The 27,237-nt window shown below is 43.0% G+C and overlaps 1 protein-coding gene across 3 annotated transcripts in view; it reads left to right on the top strand.

The window, feature by feature from the left end:
* LOC125745456 (chemokine-like protein TAFA-1) overlaps window positions 1-27,237 on the top strand; it is a 133,740-nt gene that overhangs the window by 103,129 nt on the left and 3,374 nt on the right. Inside the window, exons 4-6 of one of the 3 annotated variants that reach the window (XR_007398674.1) lie at window positions 12,916-13,040; window positions 13,768-13,817; window positions 14,233-14,313. Coding sequence is in view for 1 of the 3 variants with exons in the window: in XM_049018361.1 (XP_048874318.1) it covers window positions 12,916-13,040 (125 nt within the window). In the remaining 2 variants the exon portion in view is untranslated. Of the gene's footprint in view, window positions 1-12,915; window positions 13,041-13,762; window positions 13,818-14,232; window positions 14,314-27,237 lie in introns of all 3 variants that reach the window. The other 2 variants (XR_007398675.1, XM_049018361.1) reach the window with 2 other exon arrangements.

The following is a 27,237-nucleotide window of genomic DNA, read 5'->3' as shown; positions in this document are numbered from 1 at the left end:
CTCCTATGACTGTGGATTTAATGTTACAGTACCTCAGAATGCAGTTCTGACAACATATGGGGGAGAATTTCTCTAATCTCTTTCTATCATAAATGGAAGAACGCAGAAATACTCTCAGCAGGTTGGGTGATTGCGATTGTCCTGAGAGATATGGTTTCCTATCACAAATGAGACATATCATTTTAAAAAATCTAAATATGCATCTTTGTTCAAGGACAAGTCAGAATTGGTTCTATCCTGGACCATAATTCTACAAGATTAATTTTCCTGATATATTTTTTTGAACAAGAATATTCCAGATAAATCCACATTCCATAAATTTGGGAATGTTCCTTTTTTCATCCTGCACCTTTCCCTAACACGTTGCTTTGACTGTTGATCCTGGACAGGTCGGATTCATACATGGAATCTGTCTGGAGAATGACTAAAAGAAAATGCATAATTCACCTACCACAGCTTGGATTATGTCTGAAAAAGCATCAAGCAAATAAGACAGAATCGACTGTTACCTGCGAGTTAAAATCTTTTTTATTCTGTTAGTAAATGAGGTTTCTTCACTGCAGTCAGCTATCTCTGGGACCGCAATGGCCCAGATAGATGCAGATCTTGCATTCTTGGTTATTAATGCCCCGTCAGTTTGAGTAATGGTACTAGGAGGACAGTTATGTGCCCATAGGAGAATTGATGGGCTCTGTCCCCATGACACAACCTGCCAGAAACAATGCATTGGATATACTTTTTTAAATGCAGATAGCTACATTTGGAGAGGGAAAGAAAATGAATGAGGGCAGGAAACTAAGGGAAGGGGGGGTTTCTCCTTATCTAGAATTTTTTAAAGAAACTTAGGACCAGGGTTTTACATTACACTAGTGTGTGCACTTAACTAGCTCAACACGCTTCAAATAGTTTTCAATCTAACAAAAATTAATGTTTGACATTTTAGTTTTATATTAGGAAAAAAATGTAAGCTATCTATATTGCATGCTATAAGTAAAATGTATTTAATCTGACCATGGTGGCTTGTGTACAGGATCGATTTTGGCTAATCTGCTATCATCAAGGGCTCCATTATAATGATCTGAAGCACATGGTCTGAAGCACATGGTCCAAGTTCATTTAGGGTGTGCCCAAAGTCACTTCTGCTAGTGTACATACAGTAATAATAAAGTACATTGTACGCTATTATATAGTACTCTGTAGTACCGTACTCTCTCATATGAAAGTAATTATGATGTTTTAGCCTAATTCTCAAGAAATGAGCAATGAAAAAATATCATGTATCAAGGGATGATGAGCAATGAAAATCGTGCTTTTTTGTCCCTCGAAGGAAGAAGGAAAAATGAAAAAAAAAGAACTACTGTTACACATTTTACAATGAAAAATGTTGTATCATGAACCTATACATAACCTGCAATGAGCAAAATATATTTGTCTAAAAATATCTTACCTTTTTGTTGGCACTCATCAGCCTGTACTCACTGTACTCACTGTACTCACTTGGCACACAGTTTGAAACTTATGAATCATTTCTTTTTTTCGAACCGTGGTAAACTGCAGATACAGGGCAACCACAGTAATAATTAGCCAGTTTCATTCATCATTACTGTGTCATGGTTAGGGATGTATACGGAAATACAGGACAAATTGCTAGATGGTTTTAGGAAAATTTGTTTTTCAGGGGGCTGAGACAAACAATAGGGGAGCTGAAGGCTGCCCAAATAGGGTCTATAACCACCTTTGGAGTACAGTACTGTAAAATAATGTGCAATGTACTTTATTATTACTGTATTTAATGTCGGTAATGTCTCAATGTGCATGATTTATCAATTATCATAGGTAAGTGCACAAATTATCACAGTATATACTGGGTCTGAGGATGATTCTCTATACAATTATCACATTGTAATCTTTTTATTTTTAATCTTTCGCATGTTTATGCGCTGCTCTGTCCCTGTGTGTATAACTAGTCGTGTACGCACACTGTGCATGCGCCTATGTAAGTGTATGTTACAATCTTGATGATGCACTCTTAAAATAACTATGAAATACTGACTTTAGACCAGATTTTTGTTGGTGGATCATGTCATCACTTTCCGCTGCCTGAAGAGCCATGCGCCAACAATTCAGCTGACTCCATCGAGTTTTTTTATCAACACACCCGTTGGCGCACAGATGCGTGCAAATGTATTTGCCTTGTAAAGGAGCCATATTATGCTTTTTTGTTTTTCCCTTTTTTCAGGTTTAGTTTTTGATCTCTTCCGCTAGATGTAAACAGTCTGCAAAATCTTAAGTACACGCCAAAGGGAGTAACAGGGAGAACAGAAACTACTTTTCGCAAATCTCCCTGAGAAATGCCTCATTGGAATTTCAGCCCATACAATTGTAACATGGTGAGGTCACTTCGTTACATAATTGTTATTGGCCGCCTACCTCCAAGGATTTGTCTGCAGACTGCAAGACAGGGGTGGTACGTGTAAGGCAAGCTGACCAATAAGAGCACACTGGGCTAATATGGGGTGGGGATTAAAGCTCTAACAGAGTATTTCAGACAGTTGTAGACAGAGTGAATACAGATTTATAGTATGAGAAAAATTATATGTTTTTGGAACATTGAACCATGCATATCTATTCTAATAGGTCCCAAAAATTAAATGGTGGTGAAAATGAGCATAATAAAGCCCCTTTAAATAACAGGAAAATGACACCTGCATCAGGATCATGCTAGCAAGGACTGTGTTGTCCCTGGAACCGCTTTGCGCCAGGTGTACAATAGCACCGCAAGAGTTTGTCACAGAAAGCCGGTGTGGGCATGGTGACTGCATTACCCCAGGTTACCAATCCTGAGCTATTCCCACAAAAGAAAGACACTACAGTTCAGAAGATAACTTGTGCTCGGGATTGGAGAAGCATCTCAGTAGCTAAATGCCAGTGATTAAGAAAAAGTTCTTCACATCCTCGATGCTAGTGTGATACATCAAAGTGGCGGGATAAAGATGTGATGCGAAGCTCCTAATATTCTACTGATGTAGCTCGTGGCGAGGCATCGAGGCTGTAAGACTCAAGCATGACTCTCACAATCTGATGGGGTGGAAGTGTGTCTGGACGGAGACACGGCAGGCGGTGGCAGGCAGCCACCTGGGGTGTACCGTCAGCTGGCTGCGAGCTGAAACTCCAGATCGTGAGCTTGTTTGGTCAACAATGCTCAGGTGCAAATCGAGAGCCCATCAGAATCTAAACCAAGCGGAGGAGAAGGAGCAGATGCTCAGTGCTGCTTGTTTCAGGGTATGGGATTCAGGCTGTAGCTCTAGCTTCATTTATCTGCAATTCTTGTGTGTTATTTTGCTAAATAAGAACTGAAACATTCCGGTATCTTTACCTCTACAGAGCTGAACATACTTTGATGTGAGATGCAGCATTAATGGGTTTTCCCAGCCAACATAGCTTGGGACTGTCAACATCAGTCACAGCTGGACAGAATGTGAGTGTGGAGTGCGCGGTAGGCAGTGTGACAGTGGAAAATGAAGCAGCCATCACACAGGGACGATAACACTGTGACACAGACCCTCCTATCGTCACGCACATACAGAAATGCCCTGGAAATGGAAATGGCTGTTCTCCTTTCAGTCACTGCGAGTTAATAAATATTAACTATGACTACAAGCATTGTATGTCTCATAGCTACAGATTAGGTCTGTCTTAGCACGAAGCAAATATTGCAGTTACAGGAAAAATATGACATACAATAGTGTGATAATTTTGTACAAAAAGGTCAGCTTTATTCACTGTATTGTGTTTTTTTTTCCGGATTTAAAGAGGTCAGTGGCCTTTGGGGATACCTGTGATGTATGCTACCTTGAACATGTGCATTAATGCATTAATAAATAATGAGAAGGAGAGAGAAGTGGAGCATTATGGACTGTCTGCCACTGGGAGCCTCGATTCCATAAGGTGACCATTACGCACTCAGCCAGTGCCAAAGCTGCTGTTCTAAAATCCTTGTGGAGAAAAACAGAATGCTCCTTTCTGGGAAGTGCGGCTGTGTGTCCGCTTTTGGTGTAAGAGGCCTGATGATGTCATGGTCTGGAAGTCACAGGGTGCTTTGGGAATACAGGAAAGTCGAAACCCACAGAAAAGCATGAGACCACCATTCATCAAAAGGCAGTGGTGACGGGTCAAACTGTGAAGCTAGTTCTGAGCGCCACGCAGTCAATTGGATTTAAACCATTCACAAAAGCTGCTTCCTCCTATAAAGAAAGCTTCAATCTGCCAGCAGAAGGAAGGGGAGACATTCTGTTTTTAAAACATTCTAAGAATGGTCCAGCTGTCATAGTATGTATGATTTACGTAAATGCTCAGTTTTTAATAGCAGAATATCATGATAAAGCACTAGATAACTAACAGGAGTTTTGGTCTGGAACAAAACAGCTCTAAAAAGGACCACTATTTTCCTAACAAACATGCAATCTAAAAACTTTATTTACAAATCTTAGCCTATATTCACAAAGCCATATAGGATATATAATTACTCAGCTGAGTGGAGTTAAGGTCATGTTGAAATGCAAAGGTATTAGAAAGGAACAGGCATTCACACTTAGAGCACAATCTGTGTGAGGCTGACTTTAAAATGAGGATGAATTATAAGCCATTGAGACAGAACGTAAACACACATGAGGAGACTGCAGAAATGTCAGACTTGGCCATTACTGGCCGCTGTGTATTGATTGGTAATTGGTAAATCAACAGCCTCGCCAAGCTCAGCAAAGATTTAAAACTTAATTGCATTTTCCTTCTCATTCCAACTGGAAGTAGTCGATAGCTGGCACAAAAAAGACTTTAAAAGCTCTCAGAATAATTGGTATCTTGTTTTGGTTTCACTGGCATACAATACTAATCTCTAGGGATCCAGGGGCGGGCAAAACACTCTCCAGCATGTCTGAGACATTTGAATGCTAATCATCACTGTCTCAGGCAGAATAAGACTTTACGGTGTCTTGCAGCCTGCAATTCTCTCACTCTGAGTGTATTAAACATTGAGCATGCAGCATCTTCACCAGAGATGGCTCTTTCTCTCCAAAGCCCTGGAAGAAACATGATAACGCTTGTCAAACAGACTACAAATGGTGGAGGTACTTGTTCCTCTTGGTAGTGTGCTTTGCTCCAAAAGTATAACTTGTGGATGGGGAGGGGGAGACATTTCATGTGCATTAAGATGTGGCTTCACCATGTGCGGTTGATGTTTTTAAGTTATTTTACAATTTCATGGTTTTGTATGGGTGACTACAAAAAAGTAGTCATATAAGTAATATAAATTGTTTCGAAAGGAGAAACTTGCACATAGATGTGCTTCCTGAGTCAATTACGGAATTTACATTCCATGGGGCATGTTATATGAAAATTGACTTGAAAGACCATTTAGGTAAACTGGATAGAGGAATAGAGCTCTCTGGCTCTGAGAGAGGGGAGATTTTGGGAAACATTTCGCGGGAGAATGGCTGGCTGCCATTTGTCACAGGACACAAAGACTAAGGTGACGCTGATATGGAAGCAAAAGGAAGAGCATCAAGGAGTAACTGTGGATGAAAGTGCAAACTCCATGGCTGTGACTTCCAGGCATGACAAGGAAAGAACAGTGAAGGAACTCCGAGTCAGCTCACTGTATGTGTCACATTATGTCATGAACAGGTAGTTCCATCAAACGTTGTGCAGTGCATGAATATCTTATTACACCTAAAAAGTGAACGAAGGGCTGCAAGTCAACGTAGCGTCTCTTGAGTAGTGAAAACACAGCAAGTTAAAGTGCGATGCTAACCGACGGATTTTTACAGGTTGGAGTGCTTCCCATGGTGCAGGATTTTGGCAGCTTTCATACGCGTGAGGTGTATTTTCGTGTCATGATATAGGTCCTTTCAACCTTTTATGAGGCAAAGTAAATGTCAGCAAATACAAAGCTGTTCTGTGTGATCGCATTTATTCTGTCTCATACTAAGGTATTTCTCTGTCTTGAGAGTGAATTTTTCAAGGATGGCAATCTCTGCACCCACGAGGCATGTCTCTGAATGTTGTCTCTGAATGGTGCGATCACTATGAAAATTATATAAGCCATATGTCATCCAGTGCCATTCACCAACGTGTTCCGCCATCATCAATAAAGATTAAATAAAATTCGGCCTGGAAGAATGGTGTGCTGTTCTTCCTCAAGAGATTTTTAGAATCTGTGTCAAGTTCTTCGTTTCCAGTACGCGGCTCCCTATTAAGTCATTTTATGCTGATGCTGTCATGCCATGCTGCTATGCTGTCAGGTACCTGATATCTATTTTAAGATTAATAATTATTTTTTTAAAACAGAATGTTATCGAGTTCTCAGAAATCATAGTTTAAACCTTACTTTTGTATTTCTGCCATATTTATATTGTGTAACAAACACATATCGTCACTTTAGAAGATCCTGAGCATGCAATTCAGTATTAGATGACTGCATTTAAATCGCTATACCATATTATTTTTCTCATGGACTGAAATATTCCCACTGCTGAATACCATCAAAAATATTTATATAAATTATATTACTCATATTTCAGTGCGTCGGGTTTAGTTTTTGATCTCTTCCTCTGCATTTGATTTCAAAGGTCAATAGCTATGTGTAGGTATTGTTCGTTCCTCCTTCCATCTAAAAAGGATAATAGTGATAAATATAGTCTTCCTCTGTTGTACTAAAAATGTTTTCTAGGCCATCTTTAAAAAGGGAAATAAGATGTACTCAAGTATCTTTTGTGACAATTCAACCACAAATATAGAATGACATCACATTTTTTTAAAGAGGCGAATATTCAGCTGCATACTGTTTGTTTGTAGGTGAATTTAATTATCCAATGTGCTCCCATTCTGAACAATTGTGCATTGTTTAATTGTGGAGAGCTAAATTTATAGCTTTAGAGTGTTTGTAATTATGTAAGTAAGTAAACACTGCTGGACTGTATAATAAAAGTCACCAATGTTCAGGTCACTACTACTGAGTTTTAAACTTACTTCTTGTGAACAAGCTAATGCTTAATCCTCTGCAGCACTGGTTGTTATGCATGTGTTACTATTATGTCTAAGTTAGGCAAATCTATACAAAAATTGTCACACTAAAGTAGATTTAAGAGGCTGCTTTTCCATGGACTAATCAGGGGGGAGAAGAAAAGCAGAAGAGCCCGAGGCCTTACACACCCTATGGCTGGCACTGCCTCAGGATGAAAATCAGGCCCTGCTGCAGGAGAGTAAGACAGACAGAGAGACAGACAGACAGACAGACAGACAGACAGAGAGACAGACAGACAGACAGAGAGACAGACAAACAGACAGAGAGACAAACAGAGAGAAAGACAGAGAGACAGACAGACAGACAGAGAAACAAACAGACAGACAAAGACAGACAGAGAGACAAACAGAGAGACAGACAGACAGATAGAGACACAGACAGAGAAACAGAGACAGACAGACAGAGAGACAGACAGACAGACAGAGAGAGAAACAAACAGAGAGATAGATAGATAGATAGATAGATAGATAGATAGATAGATAGATAGATAGATAGATAGATAGATAGATAGATAGATAGATAGATAGATTACTAGACTGATTGATTGATAAACCAAGACCATTGTAATTTGTTTTTGGTACAATATATTATACTATGCAGTACAATTTGTACATAGACCACAGCAGAAACTGCACATATTATCAGCAAAATACAATTATAACAATACATCCATCCATTTTCCGAACCGCTTATCCTACTGGGTTGCGGGGGACCGGAGCCTATCCCGGAAGCAATGGGCACGAGGCAGGGAACAGCCCAGGATGGGGGGCCAGCCCATCACAGGGCACACTCACACACCATTCACTCACACATGCATACCTACGTGCAATTTAGCAACTCCAATTAGCCTCAGCATGTTTTTTTGACTGTGGGGGGAAACCGGAGTACCCGGAGGAAACCCCACGATGACATGGGGAGAACATGCAAACTCCACACACATGTGACCCAGGCAGAGACTCGAACCCGGGTCCCAGAGGTGTGAGGCAACAGTGCTAACCACTGCACCACCATGCCACCCCTATAACAATACAATGATACAATATTATAAAATACAATACAACACAATGCAATACCATACAGCACAATACAATATTACACACAACATAAAAATGTATGAGTTCTGAGTAGTATACATGTTAGTAGGAGGGGATGAAAGGGAGGAGTTTAGAGTCCAGATAGCTATGGGGAAAAAAACTGATGGTGGAATGTTTAGTCTTAGGGGGCAGTGACCTGTAGCGCCTCCCTGAGGGAAAGTGCTGAAAGGGATGTCGAGCCCATTGTTTGGGGTGAGAGATGATCTTTGCTGGCTTTAATGTCTAATGAATATGTAGACATTCAGCCTGCCTATGGTTTTGGATGCGTTATTTGCAATCCTTTTTTCTGTGTTTGACTGTCTGAGCTGCCATACCACACTACAAAGATGTAATGACTCATTAATAGTGGAGTAGAACAGAACAAGATGTTGATGCTGAATCCAATACTTTTTAAGCTGCCTAAGGAAGTAAACTCTTTCTTGAGCTTTTCAAATGATGTATTCAATGCTAGATTTCCATTTCTGGTTATTGCTAAATGATGTTCCGAGGATTTTAAAGGAGTCAGTAGCAGTGATGGGGAACTCTGTTTAGTTCTATAGGTATTTTAGGACTCGGCATGCATTGCAAATCAATAATGAGGTTCTGGGTCTTGGCTGTATTGAGCAGGAGGTCTTGGTCAGGCACACGGTGCCAAGCACAGACAGAGAGACGACTGATGCTGTTTTTTTTTTTTTTTGAGGAAATAAAAATTTAAACTTGGAAAGCGTTAAGTTAGGGCAGAGTCAGATAGTGGACATGGGGACAGCCGAGAGTCTGCCATGCACTAGTGGAGTGTAAAGTGCGGCGTTTTTGAAAAAGAGACCTGACAAAACACCTGAGTGTGTCTGGGAACCATACATAGAGGCCATTTCTAAAAAGATAAGTGAAACAGCCATGCATTGTGATTACTCTACATCCTAAAATGGTGCAGGATTCGGTTACTCTCGGGGCTTCAAAACTGATGATGTTCGTGTTATCTTTCCGTTCCAGAAGTGTGAGCTTAGGGCCTTTTGTTCGCTGTTTAGACAAATGTCAACACATGTTATTACGGTATTGTCTTGATTCCAAACTAAAAAACCTACTTTGGGGAAGAGAAAGCGGTCTTGCACCTGAAAAGGATGCCTGTGTGTTGTTGTATGGGTTTGTGGCTAACCCTTCTATTGGGAATATGTCCTGTGTGCTCCCATTCAAGTGTAAAATGACATAACATTTACATTTGTCCCACAATTAAATTAAACTAAGCTTTATTTGCTATTTATACAGGTAAGGGAAGGGGTGCATAAGGCTGGCAGTGATTGGAGAGGGGTGCTATTGATTAATAGTTATCCTGTACTCCAGGGTACCCAAAAATCTGGGGAAATTCTTCAGAAATGATTATGGTTTCATGTGGTACAAAAAAACATAAGGAAAACTAGGAAAATGTGTCTCAGCCACCCCTCCTGAAGATATCTGTCAGTAGAAAAACAGTACACAACCATTGTACAGAGAGCGTAAAGATGTATAGGCAAGTTGTATACTACAAATACATTCTTTTTTATGCATCTTAAAACTTAGTCGCCTGCCTTTCAGTCAGCTGGAACCTTAGAATCCTTGCACAACACACAGCTGTAGCCTCCTGTCACTTTCTGAAACGTGTGGTGGGACTAATTTCACTTCTGAATGGAGAATATCATCAGGCGCAGCATGTCACATAGAAAGCAGCTGAGAAAGTCACGTTGAATTTCAGACAACTCCCATATTTTCCTGGTTAATAAGTAAGCATGTCTGATTTTGACAGAGATGCTTCTTTTCTGGCTTATTGAACTGCTTTTAAGCTTCGTAGCAAACTGACAGCAGAGAAAGGGCAGCTGCTGAAAGCAATCACACACGATGTTCAATATCTAATCTGGTTCTGGTTGCACTGGGACAATACAGGCCAGGCAGACAGGCCGAGCACAGACAGGGAGACGGCGGGTGCCTGGTTTTTCTTTATTTTTTTTTGTTGAGGAAATTAAAATTTAAACTTGGAAAGCATTAAGAAGTCAACCACAGTCTGCTGTCCAGCCCTCCTGCAGCTCCGGAAGGTCTTCTGAAAGCACAAATGGGACAAGATTGTGCACTTTGATGGAATGAGTGGGGTCATCTACATCCATTTTGATAGCTGTGAAGGATCTCTCTTCTTCTGTTCTGTAGCTTAGCTCGTAACCTCTGTCCAGCCCTGAATGTCCCCTTCAAGCATCCTACTGATGGAGCTCAATCAGGAAAATGCTCTTAGTGAACAACTTTTAAAAATGCACCCAATTGCCATGTGTCCTGTTTTCAAGTGCATTTTAAGTTAATTGGTCTTTTGAATACTGGAGTATCAGGAGTTAGTTCATCCATCTTGCAAACTTTTATCGTGGTCAGGGTTACAGTGGGGCCTGGAGCTCATCCAAGGCAGCACAAGCTGGGGTACATGGGATGCCAGCATCACACACACACACACACACACACACACACACTCTCACACGTTTGTATTCATATCTTCTTATGGGCAAAACCCTTATCCCAACAATGCCAACCATAACCCCTACCCAGCCCTAACCTTAAGCATAAGTAACCAAACAAAATGTTTTGGCATTTTCCGTTTTTTGATAGCAGTCACAGCTTTTCATAAATCTGAGATTCCCCTTGTGGGGGCTGAAAAAACGGTCGCCACAATATCAAAATAACAGATTTTTTTTCACATTGTGGGGACCAAATGTCCCCACAATGTAATATATACCTAACCCATACACACACACACACACACACACACACAATCATGCATTATGGCAAATTTAGATACACCACTTAGCCTGGGTGCATACCTTTGAAATGCAGGAAGAGTTCCACATGACAAACGAGAAACATGCTCTTGCACTGAGCCTCCACGTCAACCCAGAATGTAAATCAGGTCATATAACAGCTCTCCCTCTTGCATACTTTAGCAACTTTTTTACTGACAAATCTTGCATATCTCTCAGACTTACATACTGATTTAGATACCGTAAGCCTCAAACTCATTTTCAACCCAAGCTGTATTTGGGCCATACCTTTCCACAAATTAGAGCACCAGCAATAACAAATGTATAAACACACTCTATTTGATCACTTGGGATGTAACGATACACTCAACTCACGATTCGATACGATTCTGAATTCACAATACGATTTGCTCACGGTTTTTTGGCAGAATGAGCTGCAGGCAAATTTTTGAGTTTTTTTTTTTTGCCGATTCTACTTCATGAGTATGAAGAAAAAAAAAACATTCAATTGAAATTTTGTTTCCTTGCCTCTTTTTGCACTTAGACACCCTGACAATCAATCGTTATAAGAGCCAAGGAGGACATTAGTTGGCTACCACCAATTCAGAATCCATCCTTCTCAGAAACATTTACATCACATGGCTGTGATCTATATGACACTGACTGCTATGCACTGACTACCTTTGTTTAAGAAGTAGACTCCTTTTTGCAGGCGCTACAAATTCATACCAATTTCCAGGGAAGACTCTACCTGTCTGCTTAGTATACAGGATATGTTTCCAGTAATCGTCAGCTGACAAATAAAGATGTGTTAAACCCAGTTAAACTCTCTTACTGAGAAATGGCCCTATTCTGAGGCTCGACTTAAAGTGCATTTTTCAGGAACAGTTTTTTGTAAAATCACCCAGCTAAAAAGCAGGGTGATTTAACAAGGGCAAAGCAGACAGAAGCTGATGTAAGAATTCTTTAACTGAACTTCTGTAACACAAGCAGCACATACTCACATTAACATGAAGCTTTGTATAACTTGAACATTTTTTTTGCCCAGAAATGTGTGTGTGTGCGCACGTGTGTGTGTCTATAGATAGATAGATAGATAGATAGATAGATAGATAGATAGATAGAAACATGTTATTATGTAACTTCACAAACAGCCAAGCTAGCACTATTGCAAGTGTTCATCGCTGAATACTGTATATTACATTAACAATCTGATTGATAACTTGCCAGGCTGATGTGAATTTTGAAAACTGAATTTGCATTTCTTATCAAGGTAGTCATTACAAAAAAGGAAATTACACCAGGAAATTACTTCAGCAGCTTAAAAGTAATTTACCGCCAAACAAATTCCTCCCAATCAGTTCTAATGCAGATCATGGATTGGTCAGTTCAATGAGGCCAATAATTTGAAAAATTATTTAAAATAATCTGAACATGATATCTCAACAAAGTTTCCAAGACAAGCAAAATAAAGGACTTTCACTGATGCAACATTAGGGCAAAACAGCAGAAATTAATATTCCCATAACAAGTACTACAAGTAGGGGCGGCATGGTGGTGCGGTGGTTAGCACTGTTGCCTCACACCTTTGGGCCCCCGGGTTTGAGTTACACGTGTGTGGAGTTTGCATGTTCTCCCCATGTTATCGTGGGGTTTCCTCCAGGTACTTCGGTTTCCCCCCATAGTCCAAAGACATGCTGAGGCTAATTGGAGTTACTAAAACTGCCCATAGCTGAGTGTGAGAGTGTGCCCTGCGATGGGCTGCCCCCCTCATCTTGGGTTGTTTCCTGCCTCGTGCCTGTAGCTTCTGGGATAGGCTCCGGACCCTCTGTGACCCAGAAGGATAAGCGGGTTAGGAAATGGATGGAAGTACAACATTTAATTTTTTTCTTTGTTTCCCATAATGCAATACCTTGATATGATGGTAGCTTAGCCATTAGTAGCATGGGTGACGTTACTCTGCCATTGTGATGCCCTCGGACTTGTGCTTCCGCAGCATCCATCGTAATTGGGAAGTGGTGGTGCGAGATGGAGCCCTGTCTGGAGGGAGAGGAGTGCAAGACTCTCCCAGACAACTCCGGCTGGATGTGCTCATCTGGAAACAAGATCAAGACCACCAGGGTAAGCTGTTGACCGCTATCGTCCTGCAACTTAACTTGAACATGCAGAAGCATGCATCAACAGTGTATACAGACCCACACATAGACATAACTAGTTCTCCATTAATTGTAGATTAGGTTTTATGAAAAAAGGAAGCTATACAATCCATAAGATTGCAGTCATTAATATTTAAACAATAAAAATCATGTAGAGTAATGGAGACTGAAGCGTATTCCTTGCAAAAGAAAACCTTCACCAAGCAGTAATGGATCACAGAGAATCCTTTAGCATCCTACATTATAAGTCAGTAGCACCTTGGACAGAAAAAGGATGTAATCTGAATGCTTCGATGGGATTGAGATAAAAAGAAACTAAAACAGACAACATTAAATGTCAGCGGGGAGCAAAGATCCAGTCTAATCTCTTACACATATCACAATCCTGCTGTGATCTCACCAGGGAGAACATTGCAGAAACAAGCTGTGTTGGGAGTTCTACCTATCATAAAGATAATAGGGAATAGTAGCAAAAAGTTGTGAAGGTGATATACTGTTTTCCTGAGGAATGTTTAAACCATTCTACACACAAGCTGAGAAAGGGATCACAACGCATTGTCTTTACCTTTTGTCAATCTCCACGTCGGACCAAAAGGCAGGTTGACATGTAAACAAGGGGCTAGGGTAAAAGCGATGATGTTTCAAAAGTATTGTCCTCCCCTTCCCCTGGTTGTGTGATCTTCCAAGTCCAGCTAGAGAGACAAGAGGTTGAAAGGATGTGACCATTTTTCAGCTTTCCAAGGTAAGATATATGATTCCCGCCTCTAAATGTCTACTGAAACCCTAAGCCTTCAACATGTAAATTGCACTCTCACACAATTTCACAGTATAGTGTTACTCTAGTATTTTACTGTATATACACTATATTTTGTATTATACACTATATTATAACACAGCCGTAATGCCACAAAAACTGAATTAGACAAATGTAGTTGTAAAAAACTTGATATATTATAATTACGAAGCATTATTGTGTTATAGATGGTTCTTACAGCACTGAATTCATATTTATCATTTCTTTTAAGCACCAGTAAACTAGAAATAAAAACATGAACAAAAGTAGTAACTTTGAGTAATGGTTCCTGCTTATAGAAGTAAAAAAACAGTCTCTGAGCATTGGGCTTGTATATAACATGTCCTGGTCCCTTCCCTTGCAGAAAACTCAGCCATATACATCCTATTAGCTGTGAATCTCAAGTGTGCAAATACTGCCAGCAAGGAGACCACCACCTGGGGAGGTGGGTTTTATCTTCTGACCAGCTTACTTAGTCACACGATGCTCCACTGAACAAAATACTATGTTTGGCTCGCTCTTCCATATTTGCTTACAACTTCAGATTCCTATTTACTTAGGGGGGCACAGTGTGTGTTTATCACCATGCTGAGCGAGTGTAATAAGGTGTGACCAAAGCCATATGTAATATGGCATCTTCCATATGAGCACTTTCACACACTGACTCAAGGTTGGTTTTCGCAGAATTAGGTTTGAAAAGGCTTAATATGTCAACACATTCAGAGAGACCCAATCGGCTTTCTGACAGTGTATGAATGGGACTGCCCCTTTGCTAACCTTTAGCTTCATTTCTCATACAAATTATGGGATTTGAATTTTACCAAGGGTGTGGAGTAGGGGGAGAAGAAGGGACAAAATCTCTACTTCATTAATCTGCCTATTAACAACTATTTGTTATCAGCACTGATTTTGCTCTAACTTTGCCTATTCATCAAATTCAAACCATACTGAAATCATCGTAAAAATAAAGCAATTGTTCTGAATCATTTAAATCTTTATCATTTTCATCAAATGAGGACAGGCGTTGGGAGAATGAAAAGGGGCTCTATCTGACTAAAACTGAACAGGGGATGGAAAACAGCCAGGACCATGAAGAGTTTAAACAAGTAGGCTAGTATGGAAAAGGACACAGGCAGACAAGAGGAATGACATCAATGACTGGAGGAGACAGGAGAGCGAAGCAGACATAACGAGCAGCACGTAAGAGTACCCCCCCCCGAAGCGTGCCCTGTGGGCATGAAAATCACACACAGGGCCAGGGACAGACGGGACACTGGACAGTACAGATCAGAATAGGACCGACAGGGTACATGCAACAGGACACAATGAAGGACATGGAACAGGCAAGGGTTGGACTAAAAGGACAATAAGGAAAACCAACAATGAACAGGACCACACAGATGTAACAGATTAAACATGGGACAGAACCAGGGACCAGAGGGACAAACGCCAAACATCAACAGGGAGCAGGAGAGACAGAGACTGAGACAAACTGAATAAACCACACCTGGGAACACCAGATGGACAAAACCCAGGACACAGAACAAGATACATGACATAATTGAGGGCATGAAGCAGACCAAGTCAAAACCAGGAACAGCAGAGAGGACACCCAACAAGACACACCAGGACAGGGCGGACAGGTAGAGAAGCCGCGGTGACAGGGAAGGAAACACAACAGAGGGTCACTGGGGACAAAGGCTAGCACAAAACAAAGGCAGGACAGGGACCAAGGTTTGACCGAAGGAAGTGGGGAACATTCCGGGTCAACCTATGGCCACTTAAAAAAAAAAAATTGGTTCTCGTCCCCTCCCGACCCGCCGAAATGCCCCCAACCGGAATTTTTTATTTTTTTTATTTCGTTAAAATCGCATGGAAAATGCCCAAGAATGACGAAATTTGAATTTCCCGCGCATTCCCCATCGACGATTGATCCACATTGTGTAATCCTAGTCTTGGAATGGTTTCATGAACCTAAATTTGTCTCTACCTGAGATGGGCTGGTGCAAAGATTTAAATCTGGGGAAGTGATGTGGTACATGTTCTTAAGTACTTGTTTGTATAGTTGCATTTCCTTGTTCAACCATTCAGGTTCCTGTATTTAGTAAATTCCTCGTGTTTTAACATGTTTTAATACACTTTCTTTCTAGATATATATTTTAAAATCTTGGTTGTTCATTTAGAATGGGAATGACAAACAGAATATTGGTTTCAAATAGTATCATTTTTATATTCACGAATGAAACATCAGCATAAAGTATCCAAAACCATAGTTGGGAAGGCATTTATGAGATACACATGGATCAAGGAATTTACATTCTTGTATTTTCTTACATTTAATATATTTGAAACGCAACAAACTGGAAGAACTGAGGAGGCGTACTAAGTAGGTCTGCTCTCTTCGGTATGTATTTTCAAATATGTATTTTCTTACATATTTGAAAGTCCAAACAGTCAATCAAAATTTGTAAAAAAAAAATTTAAAAATTAAAAAATCCCGCCCGCCCTACCCACCCCCTCCAAAAAAAAAGGACGAGAACCAATTTTTTTTAAGTGGCCTAATCTGGCCTGGTGGCAACCATGGAGTCAGGCGTCGGTCCGGTGGCAATGGTGGAGTGGCAACCTGCAGGGGATGAGGAGACCACCAGTGGGACACACTGGAGACAAGGCGGGTGCCGATGGAACACCTGGAGACAAGGCAGGAGCTTAAGGGACAGCAGGAGATGAGGTTGGAGCTGACAGGACACCTGGAGACAAGGAGGGTGCAGCCGGGAATCCTGGAAGCGAGAAGAGGACAGCCGAGACACCGGGTACGATTACTGGGTTTCCCTGCGGGACAGCATGGCTGCTGTGAGACTGAGGACTCAGGCATGCAGAGTGGCCCTCTCTGGGCTGAGAGCCTGGAGCATAGTCAGAGTCGCCCACTCTCTGGACCAGGCGCCTAGAGCACAGGTAGAGCGACCCTCTCTGGGCTGAGAGCCTGGAGCATAGTCAGAGTCACCCACTCTCTGGACCAGGCGCCTAGAGCACAGGTAGAGCGACCCTCTCTGGACCGGGTGCATCAGAGGCAAGGATGGGTTCGGGAATGTTGGTCAGTGGCCTCTCCTGGGTCCGGCTCTAGAGGCACTAGCCACGGGCACAGCCAGCTTACTCTGCTTTTTCCTCCTATGGCTGCTGCAGAGAGGTGGCAGACTGAACAATTTCACACTGTGGAGAGGCGGCAGGTTGAGTGGTCTCATGCTAAACAATGGGCTAATAAGTGCTGAACTTTCTCTGCCTGTTGGGGATCCATGTCCGGGGTGAGTCTCACTAGCCCCTTTCTTGCATCCTGGAAGAGATCTTCAGCCTTGGGGATCCTCCAGACCATGGGATTACTCCTTCACTCCAGGAGAGAACCAAGGAGGGAGAAGAAGTCAGCTTGAAGGTGTGGTGCCTGGCTGTCCTCACCTGGGAACCTCTTTAGTCCTCACATTCGAGGCAGCCAGGGTATCCAGCCTGCTGGATGCAAGGAGGTATGGAAGCTGGAGTGGGGGTGCAAGCTGCTGGGGATTTTTGGGAGTCCAGTCATTCTTTCGTGAGTGAAAACCAAAGGACTCGAAGGCAGGTGATGAGAAAAAAGGGGCTTTATTTGACCAAAACTGAAAAGGGGCTGGCAAACAAATGGGACCGCGATGGGTCAAAAGGAGAAGGTCAGTACTGGGATGGATGGAGTGATGTCAATGAGCAGACTGGGGCTGACGAGATACACAGGTACTTAAATACAAACACTAACAAGGGGTAACAAGCAAGAGCGGTAGCTCATCGAGGCCACGTCAGGGAGGAGAAAGGAGGGTCAGGCGGACATGACGGACAGGACGTAACAAAATGCTCATATAATATCCAAATCAAGGTTTCTTGTTTCAAAATCTCATGATAGCAACTGCAAATAATATATAAAAAAGCCAAGAAGTGTGAGGTTGAAGTTGCTCCTATCAGAGGCAGATACATGACAAAATGTTATATTTGGTGGACTAAGCACTGGTATCACAAACAAGAAAAGGTCAAACAGCAACACATCACCATTGCAGGAAATTCTCTACAGAACGCACTATGCCCAACATAAAGAAGTGGGCAGATCAAAAAATAGAGGGAAATAAACAGCATGCTGTGCACAGGGCCAGTGCAACTGTAACTGTTTGGGGTAAAACCACACCTGCGCCATCACACTTCAACATGCGTATAGCATCTGTAATAGGGGAAGCCCTATTATTTGGTGCCCTGTCTGAGCAGTTGGGAGACAGTGATGTGGTACGTGAAACTCAAAATTAATGAACCATGAACTGACCCAGGCAATCAAGCTACGATATTTTCCAATGCCATATCGGCGTCACAGTTGAATTGCACAGTAATAGAATGAAACTGCTTTTCGATTGACAAAAGCAGCTTGATTTGCATTAGGTGCCCTATCAGAATGTGATTGCAGTCGATTGCCCCAATTACATTAGGCGTGAAGGAGCTGATGGTTGTGTGGGATATCCGCGATCTGTTTGCCAGTTTCATTTGGTAGGTGCCTGTTACCATAAAGCCAAGCATAGTCAGGACCTGTATATGAACAGGTGTAGCCCAAGTTAGTCTTCCTAATGCAGAGCCCACCCCAGCACTTAATTGTAAAAGATTGGCTCTTGGAAGCCTAAATCGGATAAGAAAACAGCCACCATTCTGGACAAAATTAGATAACATGATAAACTTTATTGGTCGCAGGGGAAATCCTTGAGCATGCAGCAGCATGGTATGTAGAATAGATTAACATACTGTACTTCAAATGCAAATCAAGCAAAGTGCAAAGACATTACATATAGTCCAAACAAGTAGAAAAGTAAAAATAATTTTGTCAGTCCTTGAAATCCTTCTCTTTATTATAGAGTCACAAGCAGGAACTCCATTATGTCATATTGCATTTTCATAACTATAGTCTATTTGTTCTATGCATGCAACACCTAATTCACACTTCTGCATCTAGTAATAATTACAGCTTTTTTTCCATTCATTGGAACAGGTGACACGATGTATCATTTGACATATCAAATTGAATTCTCCAAGGCAAACACATAGTATTTGGTTTACGGAAATAAATGAAAGATCCATAACCTTTTTTAGATTTACTCTTTCACTTCTATTACAGCGAAGTTTGATGACATGAATTGCTGGCAACTCCCCCACTTTACAGTGGGTGTCTTATTTTCCTAAATTGTGCAAAATGTTGCATATGCATAGCGCTGAGGATCTGCATAGTTTTATGTCAAGTTTGGTTTGCTGAATTTTGCACGGGAAGTTGTGTGCACCCATTTTGGGGGGGGGGGTTTGTGTGTATGCAACTCTGATAAATGAGGTTCCATGTTCTGAGCCACTGTAGTAGAGCCGAGATTTTTCCCTCCTAGTACTGACATCCATATTCTTGAAACTCCGCTAAAACCATATTTGGCAAATCAAGACAATTTTCAAATTATGTAAAAATATATGTGATATGCATTTCATATTTGAGAAAAAGGGATGATGTAATTATGGATAAATGAAAATAAAACATTAGTTTCTTCAGTTTTCTGTGTTGTATGGTGCATCCATAAAAAGGAATGATAACATGATTTTTATCTGTCAGACAGTACAGACACTAACTGGGTTACGATGGTCCATGTTATTTTGACTTTATGATGGGTAAATATTTTTCACTTTCAGTACATTATTCAACAAATTAGATGAGATATTCAATATTTTATTATAACATTTTGCCCAACTGTAGGCAAATGTAAGTGTTTAAAGCATGTTCAAGGTAGGCTAGGCTAGGCTATGATATTTGTTAGGTTAGGTGTACTGTATTAAAATGCATTTTCACCTTACCATACGTTGATAGGTTTATCGGAACATATCCCCATCATAACATGCAGAGAGGTTGTAATAGTAATGACACTTTTATTTATTCTTCAAGCCGTCACACTGTTTTATCTAAAATATTAAAGAGGCATTTAGTTACATTTACGCTCAATATTAATTTATTAGGTTCTACAGAAAAAAATATATTAGTAAACGATTTGTAACAATCTTCATCACAATTAAAGGCATTCTTAAATTTACAGAAATGTATCACTATGGCTGAATAACTGAACTGAGGTCTGACATAACCAGCTGTACATTTCTTTATTCTCATGATTCAGGTTGTGAATCCCTCATTAGAGGGACAATAAGAGTTACAGGGGCCTGGCTGTCCTCACCTTCTTTTGGAAAGAAATCACCTCACAAACAGGAGTGGGGTATTATTGTTTTTGTAAGGCAGTGTGTCACGATCGTGGGTTGAGCAGACAGGCGATCGTGCAGGCAGGCGTGCAAGGACCAGGCAAACAGGCAGAGATCAGGGTAAACTGAGGGTTTAATGGGGGGTAACAGGGACTAGAGCCGACAAACCACACTAAACTCACACCTAACCACAATGACGGACCAGGGGAACAGGTAAGACCAGGACTTAAATAGGACGTGACTAATCGAAATAAGCAGACACAGATGGAGACGATCAGGGAAGCACACGTGGGTAATCAGGGGGCGTGGCACACACGAGGAGCGGACGAGCCGGGCATGACACAGTGAAGGGGTTTGGACACACACAGACACACACACACACACACACACACACACACACAGATACACACCTGTCATACACAGCACAGACATTCTCTCTTCCTGTTTGTCTTAATCACAATTTACATATTACTTTGTATTTTAAAAGCAGAACCTAGCACATCCGAAAAATTATAATAACATGACAATTGTTTAATGTGTCTTTTTAGTCAGGAAGAAAACCCAGGAGGTTATCAAGCAAATGACACATTTATTTGCTGAATGTCGGATATGTACATATCAAAGACAGCCTCTAAACAGTGTCCTGCATGGCACTAGCTATACATATTTCATATATGAAAAGCATAAGGTGCCTCATAAAATCCAAACAAGCTGAAGAACAACCTGTAATCTAAGCCATCTGCTGTTCAGTTTCAGAGCAAAATGATTTGCTGGCAGATTAACTAGTAGTAAAATACACATTTTACAAATCATGAGAAAAACAAAATAGGGAAATTCGGTGTGAAGTATAATCATAAATGAAAATATTGTCTTTAAAAAAGTAGTTTCTCCTGTTATATATATAAATTAACTTTCAATCATACCAAACATGTCTGAAATATTTTTCAGCACTGGATTTTAAGATGGAGGCATGGTGGTGCAGTGGTTAGCACTGTTGCCTCACACCTCTGGGACCCAGGTTCGAGTCTCCGCCTGGGTTACATGTGTGTGGAGTTTGCATGTTCTCCCCATGTCGTCGTGGGGTTTCCTCCGGGTACTCCGGTTTCCCCCACAGTCCAAAAACATGCTGAGGCTAATTGGAGTTGCTAAATTGCCTGCATGTGTGAGTGAATGGTGTGTGAGTGTGCCCGGCGATGGGCTGGCCCCCCATCCTGGGTTGTTCCCTGCCTTGTGCCCATTGCTTCCGGGATGGGCTCTGAACCCCCGCGACCCAGTAGGATAAGCGGTTTTGGAAAATAGATGGATGGATTGATGGATTTTAAGATCTTCTTGAACCCAACTACTGGTGTATTTATGCATTAATATATGTAAATGTTCACAAATACATCATATGTGCAAATATGAATGGTGCTTAATAAATCCATCCTTCCATCCATTTTCCAAACCGCTTATCCTACTGGGTAGCGGGGGGTCTGGAGCCTATTCCGGAAGCAATGGGCTTGAAGCAGGGAACAACTCAGGATGGGGGGCCAGCCCATTGCAGGGCACACTCACACACCATTCACGCACACATGCATGCATACCTATGGGCAATTTAGCAACTCCAAGTAGCCTCACCATGTTTTTGGACTGGGGGGGGGGGGGGACAGGAGTACCCGGAGGAAACCCCACAACGACATGGGGAGAACATGCAAACTTCACATACATGTGACCCAGGGGAGACTCGAACCCGGGTCCCAGAGGTGTGAGGCAACAGTGCTAACCACTGCACCACCATGCTGCCCCACCATGCTGCCCCAGCTTAATAAATATCTAAATAATTTTAAAGTGAACTGTAATTTTGTTTTGTACCACAGATATGATAAGTATTTATATGCAAATGCAATACTTCGATATTTTCATAACAGAGCATAGTTTCGATGTCACAACCAGTAGCAAAAGGAGTCAAAACCAGGTGCCAGAAGAACAAAACAGTAAAAAAAAGCCTAAACAGGAGCAGGGAAAAACCAAAACAGACAGCAGGGGGTCAAAACAAGAAGGCTACTGCAGGGAAATACTTGGGCAGACACGTGCACTGACGTTAATCACAGAACTGGGGAACACTTCTGTACAAGAGTAATGAGGGAGCAAATGAGAGGCAGTTGGAGTGAGTAACACAAGGGCAACAAGAGGGAAGACAAACGCTTAACAGGCAAGGCTTGTTAGGGCCATGATAGGGAGGAAACAAGAGAATCAGATGGGCAGGGCGTGACAGTGCCCCCCCCCCCCCCGCAGAAGTGTGTCCTCTGGGCTCGAAGGACCAACAGAGGAGGGGACCAAAGGGATCAAACAACAGAACTGGAGACAAATGGGTCTCCAGTCTAGGTAGGGAATGACAGGGCACATGGTGGACAGGACAGAACCACATAAGACATTTACATTTACAGGATTTGCCAGACGCCCTTAGCCAGAGCGACTTACATAAGTGCTTGAGACTCTGCGATGAATTTCCGATGCTAGTTCAATAAGGACCCAAGCTATGAATACCATCTGTCTGAAAACTCCGTTGAGAAGTGCATAATTTTTTATTTATTTTTTAAACACACGCACACACACACCAGAAAAGAGCCGAGTAAGAATACAGAAGTACTACGTCAGGTATTTCTGAAAAAGGAATGTTTTGAGTCGTCGCTTGAAGACATTCAAGGATTCAGCTGTTCGGACATCTAGGGGGAGTTCATTCCACCAATTAGGTGCCAGAACAGAGAAGAGCCGAGATGTGTGTCTTCCTTGTGCCTTGAGGGGAGGTGGGACCAGTCGAGCAGTGCTGGAGGATCAGAGAGATCGTGGTGCAGTGCGGGGTGTGATGAGGTCCTTTAGGTAGGCTGGTGCCAGAGAATTTTTGGCTTTGTATGCGAGCATCAGTGTTTTGAATCTGATGCGGGCAGCTACAGGAAGCCAGTGGAGGGAGCGCAGCAAAGGAGTGGTGTGGGAGAACTTGGGAAGGTTGAAAACAAGACGAGCAGCTGCATTCTGAATCAGTTGGAGGGGACGGATGGTGCTCAGTGGTAAACCCGCTAGAAGCGAGTTGCAGTAGTCAAGGCGTGAGATGACGAGGGACTGGACGAGTATCTGGGTAGCCTGAGTGGAAAGAAATGGACGTATCCTCCTGATGTTAAAGAGGAGAAGCCAACAAGAGCGAGAAAGACTGGTGATATGTGGGGAAAATGACAACCGATCATCTATGGTAACTCCAAGGTTTCTAGCAGAAACCGAAGGACGGATCAGGGAGTTGTCGAAAGAGATCGCAAGGTCCTGGAGGGGGGATGAGTCAGCCGGGATGTAAAGCAGCTCAGTTTTACTAGTGTTGAGTTTTAGCTGGTGAGTGGTCATCCAAGATGAGATGTCTGCCAAGCATGCAGAGATCTTAGAGGAGACATGAGTGTCTGAGGGAGGGAATGAGAGGATGACTTGAGTGTCATCGGCATAGCAATGGTAGGAGAAGCCATGTGAGGATATAACTTCGCCAAGAGATTTAGTATAGAGGGAGAATAAGAGAGGGCCGAGAACCGAGCCCCGAGGGACACCGGTGGAAAGACAACGTGGAGTAGATGTGGATCCATTCCATGTCACTTGGTATGTTCGGCCTTCTAGGTAGGAAGCCAGCCAGTGCCAGGCCAAGCCACCAATGCCAAAACTCCTAAGAATGGATAGGAGAGTTTTGTGGTTGACCGTGTCAAATGCTGCTGATAGGTCAAGAAGGATGAGGACAGATGACAGTTTGGCTGATCTGGCAGCATGTAGCTTCTCAGTGACTGCTAAGAGGGCAGTCTCTGTAGAGTGAGCTGCTTTAAAGCCAGACTGATTAGGATCCTGGAGGTTGTTCTGAGAGAGATAGAGAGAAAGCTGGTTGTAGACTGTACGTTCGAGGATTTTTGAAAGGAAGGAAAGAAGCGATACTGGTCGGTAGCTGCAAGTGTCTGAGGGATTTAGAGTGGGTTTTTTTAGGATGGGAATGACCCTGGCTATTTTTAATGCTGTTGGTACATGACCGGAGGTTATGGAGCCATTAATGATAGTCGTGATGAAGGGGAGAAGGTCTAGAGAGATTGTCTGAAACAATGCAGAAGGGATTGGATCAAGTGGGCAGGTGGTAGGGTTGGAAGATGAGATGACTTTCATGATCTCATCTGCCGTAAGACCGGAAAACTGGGCCAGTGAGGGAGGAGGGAAATCCTTAGTGTGTAGTGTAGTGGATGAGGGAGAGAATGTCTGACAGATTCTGTCAATCTTCTCGGCAAAGAAGTTGGCAAAATCTTCAGCAGTCAGGAAGGAAGGAGCAGGAGGAGGCGGAGGGTTGAGTAGAGACAAAAATATGTTGTGGAGTTTGCGAGGATCTCGTGAGGATAATTCTAGTTTGTCTTTGTAAAAGGCAGTTTTAGCTGCAGTCACGTCCATAGAGAATTTGGATAGCAGAGTACGGTAGGATGACAGATCTGCATCAAGCTTAGATTTCTTCCATGTCCTCTCTGCTACCCGCAATTCTCTTCGGTTGGTACGTAATGCAGCTGAAAGCCAAGGAGTAGGCCGACAAGACAAGACAAGGTGGTACACTAGATGGATAACAACAGACATGAGACCAGACACAGGACACCACTAGGGGCAATGAATAGACCAGGGAAAGACTAGGGACAGCCAGGGAGACAACACAAAGGACACCCACCAGAACAGGACACATAGGTTAAGGCACCACAAGGACAGAGACAAATGCACAGGACAGGACCAAAGGGGGTCCAGACCAAGCTAAAGGCAGGCCAGGACCATGGAACAAGGGGATTGCAGAACTGGAGCAGAGACAGGAACAGGAGAAGGAGGAGCTGCAGTTACCGCAGGGCCATACCTGGAGGGCAGAGGGGATTCTCTTCCCTGGACTAGGAGAGGTGTCAGAGTGGACCTCTCTGGACAGAACTGGGTCTGGGTGGCTGGTCCGAACAGCATTCCCCCATTTCCCTCTCTTGGAGACAGACTCGGCCAGCCCATCTTCCATATCCCAGCCAACACATTTGACTGCACCGGGACTTCAGACCAGGTCGGTGCGGATATGGAACCAAGGCAGGAGCCCACAGAGCATGACTTAAGGCAAGGCCCAGAGTGTCCCACTGTCCCACACAAGTCCTCCAGCTGGGCATCATCAGGGTCAAACCACCTCAGGCTGGCTTCGACCGGGAGTAAGACATTGGTTTAGCCGCAGCTGGAGTTGGGCAGATGCCTGGGCGATGACAGGAGATGATATGGCACTCACCTGGGTGATGATGAGGTGGGCTCCTGGACAACAACAGGAAAAGATGAGATGAGCGCTGATGGGACCTCAGGGGATAACAAGGTGGGTGCGAGGCAGACACTGACTAGACACCAGGGGACAGCAAGGCAGGCACTGAATGGACATCAGAGGACTGTGAGGTAGGTGCCAACTGGACATTGGGGAGCAGGGCCAGATCCAAGGGGACAGCAAGAAGCAAGTCGGGTGAAGCAAGAACATCTGGAGGCAAACGGGGTGAAGATGGGACACCTGGAGGTGAGCAAAACATAGCTGGGATACCTGGATTCAAGCAAGGCGCAACCAGGACACCTGGAGACAGATAGGACAGAGCCACAACAACTGGAGCACGAGCAAAGCGGCCCTCTCTGGACTGGGAGTCTGCAGCACAAGGGTTGCTGGCCTCTTTGGTCCAGAAGCTTGGTGTGCAGCCGAAATGGCACTCACAGGATCAGGCACAGAGGTGGGCTCTCCTGGGCCGAGTGCGGAAGCGGCCTTTTTCTAGTTTTCTGTGGATTGGAGGCTAGCTGTGGTGAGCCAAAGAGTAGACAGGTTCTCACTGTGCCACAAGTCTGGAGCACGGACTGGGCAGCACTTTTGTAAGCCAGGAGCCTGAGCTATAGCAATGGCGTGGATGGGATTGGGGTCAGGCTCTGGTGTGAGTTCAGCCTACTTCTTCAGGGATTGCCTCCTTCGGTGGGAGATGGCAGAGAGCTTCGGGGAGTGAGCATGTGGATGCACAGCAAGCGGTGGGGAGCCAGCAGGCAGGTCTGCAAGAAGTGGTGGGACTGCAGCTGGCCCCAGAAAAGTAGCATACTGTCCTGTTTCTGGTGGTGAAAAGGAGGCAGACTGCCTCATGGTCAACAGTGGGGAATTTGGTGGACTCTGTCTCTGTGGTGGACTCCACATCCCCGGGGAGCAGCATGCTCACATCTTCCCTGAGGACCTCCAAGAGGACCTTGCCATCATCTCTTTCTTCTCAAATTCCTCAGAGAGGGTTTCTGTGCACCCATGTAACTCCTGGAGATGGGCCGTTCTCTCATGAGCAGAGCTAGGTAAGCCTGGAACAACAGGCATCAATCAGACCTGGGGGGATCCTTGATAGCTCTTCCTGGGGTGGGCAGAGGGTCCTTGAAGCTGGGACCCTGGTGGGAGAAGACCTAGGTAGCTTGCTGAGACCTGTCATTCTGTCATGACCAGTAGTCAAAGGAGTCGAAAACAGGTATCTGAAGTACAAAAGTGGTTTGGATGAAATCAAAACGGGAGCAGGGAAAAACCAAAACCATGAGCGGTCAAAACAAGAAGGCTACTGCAGGGAAGGATTGATGTTAATGACAGGACGCGGGAACACAGAAACACTAGGAAGCAGTTTTGTACAAGACTAATGAGTGAACAAATAAGAGGCAGCTGGAGTGAGTAACAAATGCACAGGAACGAGAGGTAAGACAAACCCATAACTGACGTGGCTCATTAGGGCCATGCTAGGGAGGAAAAAGGAGGGGCAGATGGGCAGGGCATGACAACAGACACGTAACATAAATGAAATGTGAGATTGAAGCAGTGGCAAAACACTTGTCAAGCATTTACTCTCAATTATTTGAAAGTATTCATTCGGTTTCTACAACCAGCCCAACATGAAGTGACAGCAAGGCGGTTATGTTCTGCTACTTACTATGAATCTTATTCATACTTCAAAATGACCTCTTAAGTCATTAATTGGATCCAAATTATGAAATGACTATATTCTTTTCAAAACCGTGCTGTTTACAAACTTCATTACATAAAATGTAACACATATTTAATTTG

The sequence above is a fragment of the Brienomyrus brachyistius genome, chromosome 6 (assembly GCF_023856365.1).
Source record: "Brienomyrus brachyistius isolate T26 chromosome 6, BBRACH_0.4, whole genome shotgun sequence".
NCBI lineage: Eukaryota > Metazoa > Chordata > Actinopteri > Osteoglossiformes > Mormyridae > Brienomyrus > Brienomyrus brachyistius.
This window is presented reverse-complemented; position numbering and strand designations above follow the sequence as displayed.